At 39.4% G+C, this 13,662-nt stretch overlaps 1 protein-coding gene and 1 pseudogene across 5 annotated transcripts in view; one reads left to right on the top strand and one right to left on the bottom strand.

Moving 5' to 3' along the window:
- The window catches only part of FAM194C (family with sequence similarity 149 member C), a 105,936-nt gene that overhangs the window by 67,270 nt on the left and 25,004 nt on the right, over positions 1–13,662 (bottom strand). For 4 of the 5 annotated variants that reach the window (XM_086697342.1, XM_086697340.1, XM_086697341.1 and 1 more), the window contains one exon: positions 12,430–12,702. The exons of the other annotated variant lie outside the window; for it this stretch is intronic. In XM_086697342.1, the coding sequence (XP_086553468.1) occupies positions 12,430–12,702 (273 nt within the window). The remainder of the gene's footprint in view (positions 1–12,429; positions 12,703–13,662) is intronic. 5 annotated transcript variants of the gene reach the window in all.
- On the top strand, positions 1,520–2,646 carry LOC147583468 (pyridoxal phosphate phosphatase PHOSPHO2-like; annotated as a pseudogene).

Raw genomic sequence — 13,662 nt, 5'->3', positions numbered from 1 at the left:
AACGAGGAAGGATGAACTGTATAGGAGCAGAGTTTTATATATTATTAAGCCTAAGTTGGTATTAATTCAAACTAGTTTCTTGTCAATTATAATACTCAAGTGTATTAGTTTCTTGGGGCTGCTATAACATCCAGGTCAAACCTGATAACCTGAACAACAGAAATTTATTCTCTCACAGTTTTGGAGGTTAGAAGTCTAAAATCAAGGTGCTGACAGGACCATGATCTTGGGGGCTCTGGAGAAGAATCCTTCCTTGCCTCTCTGTAGTTTCTGGTGGTTGCCAAGAATCTTCAGCATTCCTTGGTTTATAGATGCATAATTCTAATCTCTGCCTCAGTCATCACATGGTCTTCTTCCCTCTTTGTGGTCTCTGCTTTCTCTTCTTAAGGGTACAAGTCATTGGATTGGAAGCCAATAATGACTTCATCTTAATTTATCTTCAAAGACCCTATTCCCAAATATGATCACATTCTGAGGTTCTAGTGAACATAAATTTTTAGGAGACACTATTAAAGTCCATTATACAAGAGTAACCACTAAAAAAATAACTAAAAAATATGGGGCAAAGAAAATGAGAAAAGAATAAAAATGGAATGCTACAAAAAAATCAGTTAAACACAAAAGAAGGTAATAATAGAGGAGCTGAGGAGCAAAAAAATGACATATATAAAACGAATAGTAAAATGGTGGAATTAAGTCCTTTCATATCAGCAATTACATTAAATACAAATGGATTAAATTCTGCAACCAAAGAGCAGGGATTGTCAGAATGAATTAAAAAAAATCCAACTATATGCTGTCTATAAGAGGTTTACTTGAAATCCAAAGATACAACTATGTTGAACGTCAAATGATGGGAAAAAATATATTCCATGCAAATAGTAACCAAAATAGAGCAGAGGTGGCTATACTGGTATCAGAGAAAACAGATTTTAAAAATTTCTATAAGAGACAAAGAAGGACATTATGTATTGAGAAAAGGGTCAATACCTAGAGAAGATACAATTATAGACATATATACACCTAACAACAGAGCCCCAAAATATATAAAGCAAAAATTTACAGGATTAAAAATAGAAAAAGTTTTAAGTTGGAGACTTAAAAAGTTAAAAGTTGGAGACTTCACTACTTCACTACCTTACACAGAAGGTCAATACAGAAAACAGAATTTGAACAACACTATAAACTAACTAGACCTAACAGAACACTCCACCCAACAGCAGCAGAATGCACATTCTTCTCAAGTGCATAGGACCATTCTCTGATAGAGACAATATGTTAGGACACAAAACAAGTCTCAATAAATTTTAAAAGATTGGAACCTTAGAAAGTATCTTCTCGGACAACAGAATGAAACTAGAAATCAATGGCAGAAGGATATTTGGAAATTTCTCAGGTGCAAATTAAACAATACACATTTTAAACAACCAATGGATAGAGAAGAAATCACAAGGAAAATTAGAAAGATGTGTGAAAACAAAAATACAACACATCAAAACTTACAGGATAAGACACGGGAATGAGGTTGGAGGACAGAGTCCATGGGAATGGCACAGAGGCCAGGAATGCTGCCAACACCTGGCCCAGGTCAGTGAGAAGCCCTGGGGACCCAGCCGAGCCTGCTGCTCCTGTTCTCCAACATGCACCTCACAGGGAATGACCCCCAACTAGGTGCCTACTCCTACATTCAAGGCGACCTGATAGGTTTTCTGTCAGATGTTCCACTGTAATAATGCTGGAGTTATGAAGTCTCTGTTTCTTTGCTCCAAAACAAGACATTCTTCCCTGCATATAGAATAGGAGTAATGTTGGTCAGAATCTGGCTGGTGTTTAAAACTGAAGATTGTCATGACTGCTTAATGTAAGCTCTATTCTGAAGTAAAATTGTCTTAGAAATACTAAGTCACTTTAATTCGTAGTGCTCAAAGAATCATCCACACAGGAACACAGTAATACTGGTGACCCAAATTTGCTTTTGGAACCATGAAACTTTGCTCGTTTTTGACTTTGACAATATAATCACAGATGACAATAGCGATGCATGGATTGTACAGTGTGCTCCAGAGAAAAAGTTTCCTATGGAACTACAAGATTCTTATGAAAAAGGATTTTGGACAGAATTTATGGGCAGAGTCTTTAAGTATTTGGGAGATGAAGGTATAAGAAAAGATGAAAAGAGCAGTGACATCAATGCCTTGGTGAACTTTACCTTATAAAAAGGATAAATTTGGCTGTATCATTATTTCAGATTCAAATTCAGTCTTCATGGATGGGGTTTTAGAAGCTACCAGTTTTCATGATGTGTCAGACAATATGTTTATAAATCCAACATCTTTTGATAGCAATCGTCATCTCTCTGTGAAAAATTATCATGCTCATTCTTGCAATAGGTTCCAAAAAAAATATTTGCAAAATGTAGTTTTGGTAGACAAACGGTTACAAGAGGGAGTGAATTATACATGAATGGTTTATGTAGGTGATGGTGAAAATGATGCCTTTCCAGTAACTTTTTTAAAGAATGATGATGCCATGCCACAGAAAGGATATACTTTACAGAAAACTCTTTCCAGAATGTCTTAAAATCTTGAACCTATGGAATATTCTGTTGTAGTTTGGTCTTCAGGTGTTGAAATAATTTCTCATTAACAATTTATTTATTTTTTTATTTTAGAGAGAGTCCATGAGTGGGTGAGAGGGGCAAAGGGAGAGAGAGAAAAACCCAAGCAGGCTCCACAGTGTAGAGCCTGATGCAGGGCTCAATCCCATGACTCTGGGATCACAACCTGAGTCAAAATCAAGAATTGGATGCTCAACCAGGTGAACCACCCAGGTGCCACCACAGTTTCTAATAAAGGAATAATATACCAACAACAATGAAAAACTTATGGGATAAAGTGAGAACAGCGGTCAAGGAGAAATTTATAGCTGTAAATACCCACACTGAAAGAAGAGGGGCGCCTGGGTGGCTCAGTTGGTTAAGCGTCCACTCTTGATTTCAGCTCACATCATTATCTTATGGTTCGTGAGTTCGAGACCCACATCCAGCTCTGCGGTGACAGTGTGAAACCTGCTTGGGATTCACACTCTCTCCCTCTCTCTTTGCCCCTCCCCTGCTCACTCTCTATCTCTCAAAATAAATAAATAAGCTTTTTAAAAAAGGGAGAGAAGAAAGATCTCAAATAAATAACCATAATTACCACTTTAGGTACTAGAAAAAGAAGAGCAAATTAAAGTTAAAGCTAGCAGAAGGGAAGAAATAATAAAGATTAGCAGAAACAGAAACAAAATAGAGAACAGAAAAGCAACAGAAAGAACCAACAAAACCAAAAGTTGGTTCTTTGAAAAGATCGACAAAATTGAGAAAACTGTACTAGACTGCCAAAAAAAAAAAAAAAAAAAGGAAAATTCAAATTTCTAAAATCAGAAATGAAAGTGGAGACATATAAGAGAAGTATATGAACCATTTTACATCTACAGGTTAGATAGCCTACTTGGAAAAAAAATTCCTAGAAACATGCAAAGGGAAATTGCAGGATAAAAGATCAACACCCAGAAATCAGTTACCCCTCATGAACATGGGTTGTCTTTCCATTTATCTCATTCTTCTTTAATTTATCTTAACAGTATTTTGTAGTTTTTAGTGTACAAGTCTGACACTTCCTTGGTTAAATTTATTCCAAAATATCTTCTTTTTAAAATTTAATTTATTTAAAGTTAATTAATATACAGTGTAGTATTGGTTTCAGAAGTAGACCCCAATTATTCATCACTTACAGATAACACCCCATGCTCATTCCAAAAAGTGTCCTCCTTAATGCTTGTCACCCATTTAGCCCATCCCCCCACCCATATCCCCTCCAGCAGCCCTCAGTTTGTTCAATGTATTTAAGAGTCTCTTACAGTTTGCCTTCCCTTCCCTATTTTCATCTGTTTTGTTTCTTAAATTCCACGAGTGAAATATGATATTTGTCTCTGACTTATTTAGCTTAGCATAATACACTCTAGTTCCACCCACCTTGTTGCAAATGGCAATATTCCATTCTTTTTGGTCACTGAGTAATAATACATTGTGTATGTATGTATGTGCATGTATATACACATACATGTGTATATACATGCATGTGTATATATACATGCATGTGTGTATATACATGCATGTGTGTATACATACATGTGTATATATACACACACATACATACACACACATACATGCCACATCTTCCTTATCCATTCATCAGCCAAAGGACATTTGGGTTCTGTCCATAATTTGGCTATTGTTGGCAGTGCTGCTATAAACAGTAGGATGCATGTACCCCCTCAAATCAGCATTTTTACATCCTTTGGATAAATTCCTAGTAGTGCAATTGCTAGGTTGTAGGGTAGTTCTATTTTTAATTTTTTGAGGAAACTCCACTAGGTTTTCCAGAGTGGCTGTACCAATTTGCATTCCCAACAGCAGTGCAAAAGGGTTCCTTTTTCTCTGTATCTTTACCAATATCTGTTGTTGCCTGAGTTGTTAATGTTAGCCATTCTGACAGATGTGAGGTGGTATCTCACTGTGGTTTTGATTTGTATTTCCCTGATGATGAGTGACATTGAGTACCTTTTCATGTGTCTGTTAGCCATCTGGATGTCTTCTTTGGAAAAGTGTCTATTCATACCTTCTGCCCATTTCTTCACTGGACTTTTTAGCTTTTTGAGCTTGATAAGTTGTTTATAGATTTTGGATACTAACCCTTTATCTGATATGTCATTTGCAAATATCTTCTCCCATTATTTCCATTGACTTTTAATTTTGTTAATTGTTTCCTTTGCTGTGCAGAAGCTTTTTATCTTGATGAGGTCCCAATAGTTCATTTTTGCTTTTAATTCCCTTGCCTCTGCAAATATGTCTAGTAAAAAGTTGCTATGGCCAGGGTCAAAGAGGTTGCTGCCTGTTTTCTCCTCTAGGATTTTGATGGTTTCCTATCTCACATTTAGGTCTTTCATATATGTTGAATTTATTTTTGTGTATGGTGTAAGAAAATGGTCCAGGTTCATTCTTCTGCATGTCGCTGTCCAGTTTTTCCAGCACCATTTGCTGAAGACACTGTCTTTTTTCCATTGGATATTCTTTCCTGTTTTGTCAAATATTAGTTGGCCATATATTTGTAGGTCCATTTCTGGGTTAGAGAACCCAGAACCATACTGTCTTGATGATTACAGCTTTGTAATATAGCTTGATGCCTGGAGTTATATGCCTTCAGCTTTAGTTTGCTTTTTCAACAATACTTTGGCTATAAAGGGTCTTTTCTGGTTCCATACAAATTTTAGAATTGTTTATTCTAGCTCTGTGAAGAATGCTGGCTTGAGTTTCCCAAACAAACAAAAACTAAAGGAGTTTGTGACCACTAAACCACTCCTGCAAGAAATTTTAAGGGGGAACACCATGAGTGGAGAAAAAAAGAAGACCAAAGCAACAAAGACTACCAAGGGCCAGAGGACATCGCCAGAAACACCAACTCTATAGGTAACACAATGGCACTAAATTCATATCTCTCAACAATTACTCTGAATGTAAATAGACTAAATGCTCCAATAAAATGACATAGGGCATCAAAACGGATAAAAAACAAGATTCATCTATATGCTGCCTACAAGAGACTCATTTAAGATCTAAGGACACCTGCAGATTGAAAGTGAGGGGATGGAGAACCATCTATCATGCTAATGGACATCAAAAGAAAGCTGGAGTAGCCATACTTCAACAAACTAGATTTTAATTTTTTTTTTCAACGTTTATTTATTTTTGGGACAGAGAGAGACAGAGCATGAACGGGGGAGGGGCAGAGAGAGAGGGAGACACAGAATTGGAAACAGGCTCCAGGCTCTGAGCCATCAGCCCAGAGCCCGACGCGGGGCTCGAACTCACGGACCGCGAGATCGTGACCTGGCTGAAGTCGGACGCTTAACCGACTGCGCCACCCAGGCGCCCCAACAAACTAGATTTTAAAACAAAGACTGTAACAAGAGATGAATAAGTGCATTATATCATAATTAAGGGGTCTATCCATCAAGAAAATATAACAATTGTAAATATTTAGGCCCCCAACTTGCAAGACTCAAACATATAAATCAATTAATCACAAACATAAACTCATTGATAATAATGCCATAATAGTAGGAGACTTTAATACCCCACTTACCACAATGGACAGATCATCTAAGCAGAAAATCAGCAGGGAAACAATGGCTATGAATGACACACTGGACAAGATGAACTTAAAAGATATATTCCGAACATTTCATCCTAAAGCAACAGAATGCACATTCTTCTCGACTGCACATGGAACATTCTCCAGAAAAGATTACATACTGAGTCACAAATCAGCCCTCAACAAGTACAAAAAGATCAGGATCATACCATGCATATTTTCATATCACAACACTATGACACTTGAAATCAACCACAAGAAAAAAATTGGAAAGCCCTCAAACATTGAGGTTAAATAAAATCCTACTGAAGAAATGAATGGGGGGGGGGGGCACCTGGGTGGCTCAGTCAGTTATGCGTCCAACTTCGGCTCAGGTCATGATTTCACTGTTCATGAGTTCGAGCCTCACGTCAGGCTCTGTGCTGACAGCTCAGAGGCTGGAGCCTGCTTCGGATTCTGTGTCTTCCTCTCTCTCTGTCCTTTCCCCACTCATACTGTCTCTCTGCCTCTCAAAAAATGAATAAATGCTAAAAAAAAAAAAATCTTAAAAACATAAAAGAAATGAATGGGTTAACCAGGAAATTAAAGAAGCACTTTTTAAAAGTACATGCAAGCAAATGAAAATGAAAACATGACAGTCCAAACCCTTTGGGATGCAGCAAAGGCAGTCCTAAGAGGAAAATACATTGCAATTCAGGCCTATCACAAGAAGCAAGAAAGGTCCCAAATACACACATCCTAACCTTACACCTAAAGGAGTTAGAAAAGGAGCAGCAAATAAAGCCTAAAGCTGGCAGAAGAAAGGAAGCAATAAAGATTAGAGCATAAATAAGATGTAGAAACCAAAACCCCAGTAGAACAGATCAATGAAATTAAAGGCTGGTTTTGTTTTGTTTTTTTTTTTTTTGAAGGAAATCTAGCCAGACTTATCAAAAAGAAAAGAGAGAGAACTTAAATAGATAAAATCACGAATTAAAGAGGAGAGATCACAACCAACACCACAGAAATACAAAAAATTTTAAGGGAATACTATGAAAAATTATATGCCAACAAACTGGACAATTTGGAAGAAATGGACAAACTCCTAGAAACTCACACACTGCCAAAACTGAAACAGGAAGGAACAGAACATTTGAAGAGGCCCATAATCAGCAAAGAAATTGAATCAGTTATCCAAAACCTTCCAACAAACAAGAGTCCTGGGCCAGATAGCTTCCCAGGGGAATTATACCAAACAGTTGAAGAAGGATTGATGCCTATTCTCCTAAAAGTGTTCTAAAAAATAGAAATGGAAGGAAGCTTCCAGACTCATTCTCTGAAGACAGCATTATCTTGATTCTAAATCCAGACAAAGACCCCACTAAAAAGTAGAATTACAAGCCAATATCCCTGATGAAATTGGATATTAAAATCCTCAACAAGATACTAACAAATTGAATTCACAGTACATTAAAAGAATTATTCACCATCATCAAGTGGTATTTTCCCAGGCTGCAGGGCTGGTTCAATATTCACAAAGCAGTCAACATGATACACCACATTAATAAAAGAAAAGATAAGTACCACATGATCCTCTCAATAGATGCAGAAAAAGCATGTGACAAAATATAGCATCCTTTCTTGGTAAAAACCCTCAAGAATGTGGGGATAGAGGGAACAAATCTCAACATCATAAAGGACACATATGACAGACCCACAGCTAATATCATTCTCAATGGGGAAAAACAGAGCTTCCTCCCTAAGGTCAGGAACATGACAGGGAGGTCCACTCTCACCCCTGTTATTCAACAGGGTACTGGAAGTCCTAGCCTCGGCAATTAGACAACAAAAAGAAATAAAAGGCATACAAATTGGCAAAGAAGAAGTCAAACCTTTACTCTTTGCAGTGACAAGATACTCTAAATGGAAAACCCAAAAGACTCCACAAAAAACTGCTAGAACTGATACATGAATTCAGCAAAGTCACAGGATATAAAATAAATGTACAGGAGTTGGTTGATTTCTATACACCAATAATGGAGCAGCAGAAAGAGTAATCAAGGAGTCAATTCCACTTACAACTGCACCAAAAACCATAAAATACGTAGGAATAAACCTAATCAAAGAGGTAAAAGATTTGTATAGTGAAAACTATAGAAAGCTTATGAAAGAAACTAAAAAAGACACAAAGAAATGGAAAGACATTCCATGCACATGGATTGGAAGAACAAATATTGTTAAAATATCAATACTATCCAAAGCAATACACATATTCAGTGCAATCCTTATCAAAATACTCTTTTTGACACTATTGTAAATGGCATCATTTCCTTCTGTTCATTTCCTTTTTATTGTTATAGTTGTTCATACAGCATTTCATATCATTTGTGGCTAGTATTTATGAATTGGAAGACTTCATCTTATTCATGGCAATATGCCCCACAGTAAACCACAGATTCAATTCAATCCATATCAAAATTTCATCAATCTTTTTTGCAAAAAATGGAAAAACTTATTTTAAAATTCATATGGACTTGCACTGGACCCCACATAACCAAAAAAATATTGAAAAAAGAACAAAGTTGAAGGACTCAAACTTCCTGATTTCAACACATTACTATAAAGCTACAATAATCAAAACACTGTGGCACGAGCACAATAAGACATACAGATCAATGGAATAGAATTAAGACTACAAAAATAAACTCATACATCTATGGTTAACGATCTTCAGCAAGGGTGCCAAGAACATTCAATGGTGAAAGAATAGTTTACTCAAGAAATAGAGGTGGAACTGGGAATCACATGTGAAAGAATGGAGTTGGAGCCTTCTATCACCATATGCACCATATGCAAAAATCAACTCAAAATGAATCAAAGACCTAAATGTAAGAGCTATAAGTATGAAACTCTTAGAAGACAACACAGGCATGAGAATGGTTTCTTAAATATGAAACCCAAAGCACAAGGAATAAAAAAAAAGAAAAACTGGACTTCATAAAAATTAAAAACTTCCACATACCAAAGAGGGTGAGCAAGAGTGAAAAAACTTCCCACAGTATAGGAAAAAAAATTTGCAAATCATATGTCTGATAAGGATCTAGTATCTACAATATATAAAGGAACACTTACAACTCAGCAAGTAAATGACAATAAAAAACTGTGCAAAAGATTTGAATACACATTTTTACAAGAAGATACACAAAGAAGGTATATGAATATACTTGAAATTGTTAGTTATTAGAAAAATTCTATTCAAAACCACAATGAGATATGACTTTACATCCACTAGAATGGCTGGAATTTAAAAATTGAAATGTATCAAGTGTAGTCAAGAATGTAGAGAACCTGGAACCCTCATACATGTGGGTGGGGATATAAAATAGCACAGTCACTGTGGAAAACTTTTTGGAGGTTCCTCAGTAAGTTAAACATAGAATTACCGTATAATCCAGGAATTCTACTCCTAGTTATAGACCCAAAAGAATTGAAAACAGGTGTGCAAAAACTTCTATAAGAATGTTCATAGCCAAATGGTGGGGAAAGTCTAATGTCCATAAACAAATGAATGAATTAGAAAAAAGTGGAATATCCATATAACAAAATTTTATACACACACACACGTTATAATATAAATAACAGAAATTCTGAGACATGCTGCAATATGTATGAACCTTGAAAACATTATGCTAAGTGAAGGAGGCCAGACACAAAAGGTCACATGTTGTAGGATTCCATTTACATGAGGTGACCAGAATAGGCAAATCAAAAGAAATAGAAAACAGATTGGTGGTTGCCAGGGCTAGGGTAGGGGAAAACAGAAAGTAACAGAAAACTGCTTAATGGGTATAAGGTTTTCTTTTGGGGTGATGAAATGGTTGTGGAACTTGATAGCGGTGATGGTAGCACAACGCTATAAATGCACTAAATGCCACTAAATTGTATATATTAAAATATTTTATTTTATGCTATGTAAATGTCAATTAAAAAAGAGGCAGTGATATATATTAAAATGTGGATGAACTTTGAAAACATTAATGTGAGTGAAAGAAGCCAGATACAAAAGGCCACATATTGCATGATCCTATTTATATGAAATATCTGAAACAGGCGAATGCATAGAGGCAAAAAGCAGATTAGTGGTCCCCAGGATCTACAGGGGAGGGGAAATGGGGAGTGACTGCTTCACAGACACATGGGATTTGCTTTCAGGGTGATGAAAACACCCTGAAACTAGATAGTGGTGATGACTGCACAGCATTGTGAATGTACTTAATGCCGTTGAGTGATACACTTTAAAATGGTTAAAACGATAAATTTTATGTTATGTATATTTTACCATATTTAAAAAAAACACAGAGTGGTTCTGAGTGCTCCACCAACCCTTAAGGGCACAGGGCTGAGCACAGCACTGTGCACTGTGGTTAGGGTTTGTTTCTAATGTGATGATCTGTCTGTGCATATGAAAAAAGGTTTTGAGGGAAGTTTGAGGGGAGAATGGGCAGCTGAGCCAAGACATCCAGGAGGTGCTGACAATGGAATGAATGAAACCCAAACGAAAAGAATACTGGGATGGTTTCTGGGGTCTGGTGTTGACAAAGAGCAAACCAATCAGGGCTGGGACCTCTTTGGCATACCAAGGGCAGATGAACCATTTCTACCTGAGAGCTTTGTCCAGCAATCTCCATGGGACCAGAATTAATCGCTGAGCCCAGAAAACGTCTTCCAAACATTTTCTCTACTTCCAAGGGATCCAACAGCTGCATGGGTGCTTTGGCCATTTGAACGCAGTAACACAGAATTTCTCTATCAAGATCACTGGGTCCAACTTCCTCAGCTTCAAATGAAGGGAAGTGAGGCCCAGAGAGATGAAGTGACCTGTGCAGGGTCACCAAGAAGAACTGGGCCTAGAACCTAGCCTCTTGGGACTCCCAAAGAGGAAATGCGTTGATGGCCAGGATGTGGTTGTTTCTGGCATATGAGTCAAGTGTGCCAGCAGCATGGCCTGCAGGTTTGGGGTGGTCTCACCCAGGGGGACCTCAGCATTCTGGAACAGGGAAGAGAACAGACTGTGCTCTAGCCCACCTACTCTGGTCCTGCTGATAGCAACAGAATTCACAGACATAGCTTTTCCAGGGGCTCAGGAAGACGATCCTACTCAAGGCAGTGGAAGAATAGGAAAGGGGGAAAGGAGAGCCCTTGACCCACAGCAAGCAGCAGCTACCCTGGAAGGAGTTTGCCATGTACAGTATGACAAGGCTCACTGGAAGCAAGGCTGAGCAGAGTGTGATGAATGGATTCATTTACAGTCAGAGAAACAAGAGGACTCCTTTGACAGGGTGCTTAAATTCTGAATTCCCAGTTCAGTCGGAGAGGAGGCCAAATGAAGTGAGGGGGGACTGCTGCTGGGCAGCCTGAGAGTTCAGAGAGCTCCCTCTCCTCCAAAGGTATGGGCCACTAAGTACCTAGAGGTTTTATTATTAAATGAGGCTCCCTTCCATCCCCCATGTCCTACTCTCTGCTGGAGGAAACAATCCTAGAAGGCATAAAAATGGTGCCAGAAAGAGGGCCCTAAATGGAGGTGAAGTGGCCCTGAACCCGGGCCTGGCTTTGCCACCAAATTCCTTTTGTGACATTAAATTGAGTCACACCATCTGTTCCTACAAAGAAGGGACAAGAATGTCTGGCTTAGTGTCTCCTCTCTTTGACGTATCATCCAACTCAGAGTGCAGAACCTGGAATAAGTGCTTTGCCCTCTCTGGCTTCACAGCCTTGCTGCCAAATGAGTTGGGCATCTGGTCCAGCCCCACTGCCTACTGGGGAGTGAATGACAGGACCGGGGCTGCAAGGTGACTTCTTCTTTTTTAAGTTTATTCATTTATTTTTGAGAGACAAAGAAAGAGGCAGATAGAGAATCCCAAGCAGGCTCCACTCTGTTAGTGCAGAGCCCAACACAAGGCTCAATCTCACAAACATGAGATCATGACCTGAATCAAAATCAACAGCCAGATGCTCAACTCACGGAGCCACCCAGGCGCCCCTCCAAGGTGACTTCTTGATGCACTGTTTCCCACCCAGACATCCTCCAAAGAGAGCCTTCTCTGACCTGGACAGATGCTTAATGTCCTGAAGAACCTGTGACCAGGCTTCTCTGGTCAGGTGAAAAGCCAAAGTAAATAATCAGCCCTGTTCAAACCCAGAAATTTTCTGGGGCTGAGTTGTTGGGGAGAAGGGGCAGCAGCAAATAAAAGGATACTACACGAAGGAGGACCCATCACAGAAGGTGTAATGCAACTTGATGACATTCTTGGATGTCTTAGACTCCTGAGAATGTTGGCTGAAGTGAGGCTGTTGGTGGGCAGGAGGCTGGTGAGGGGTGGGAGTGGAAGTCTGAGCACCTGGAGGGTGAGGGGTCTGAGCGTCCCCTTTCGGGGCTGACATTAGATGAGAGGGCATCTTTGCCCTGTAGTTGCGAAAGATCATGGGGTAGGAGAAATTCCTCCCTTTCCACGAGGCCCTTTCAGCTTCTCTGCAGGGAAGGAGACCAACATATCTTCTAGCCACTTGGCTTTTACTCACCAGGAACACTCTTTCTATAGCCCCTGCCCAGCTCCCAAGACTCTCGTCCCATTTCTCTGTCCCCAAAGTACCTGTGCCCACCCCACTCCCCCTCATCCTAAAGGCAGTACTTAGGAAGAACTGGGAAGGCCCTGGTACCCCTCTGAAACCATTCCTTGCCTGATTTCCACTGTAAGCAATGGGATGAGGACCCATGGAGTGGGACTGAGTACAGAAGGGGAGTCTGGAGGGCAGGGTCTGGGGACTCTGCTCACTCCCCACTCCTGAGGTTACAAAGAAAGAGCTTCCATCCAGAATGTTACAGTAAAGGGCAAACTGGGTAGCTTCCCTCCTCCCATGTTCTGTAGCTGCAATGATGGCCCATGGGAGCCCAAGACATATGCCTTAGATGGGGCTAGGTTTTAAATCCTTTATGGCCCATGGTCTGAGCCTTTGGAGAAATGTAGACTAACTTACTAGGACTTGTGGGACCCCAAATCATAGATATCATTAATCACCCAGGTCAATGTTTTTTGTTTGCTCTGAGAGGATTTTTGCTGCTGCTGCTGCTGTTGTAGGAAAACATCTGACAAATTGTGTTAAGAAATAAACATTCAAGGCACAAAGCCTAAAAAGTGTAAGGAGCCCTGCAAAAGGTGAAGAGGCTAAGATCAATGACCTGGTGTCAGGTCCACCAAATTGTGGGACCTCCGGCAATAGCTTATTGGCTTGCTCTGGCTACTGGTTTCCTCATCCGCAAAATGGGTATACCCCTTCTTCCTCATCAGGTTATAGTGAGGGCTGAAAAGGACTGTGAGTGGTGAGAGCGTAGGGACATGAATGCATATGAGGGATGGCCATCACCCCATCACTGGTCACTGTCGTTGGGGGCACTGGGCAGCTGGCACTTCCTGGCCCTGCTCAGACACTT

The sequence above is a fragment of the Puma concolor genome, chromosome A2 (genome assembly GCF_028749965.1).
Source record: "Puma concolor isolate L17-30 chromosome A2, mPumCon1.1.hap2, whole genome shotgun sequence".
Taxonomy (NCBI): domain Eukaryota; kingdom Metazoa; phylum Chordata; class Mammalia; order Carnivora; family Felidae; genus Puma; species Puma concolor.
This window is presented reverse-complemented; position numbering and strand designations above follow the sequence as displayed.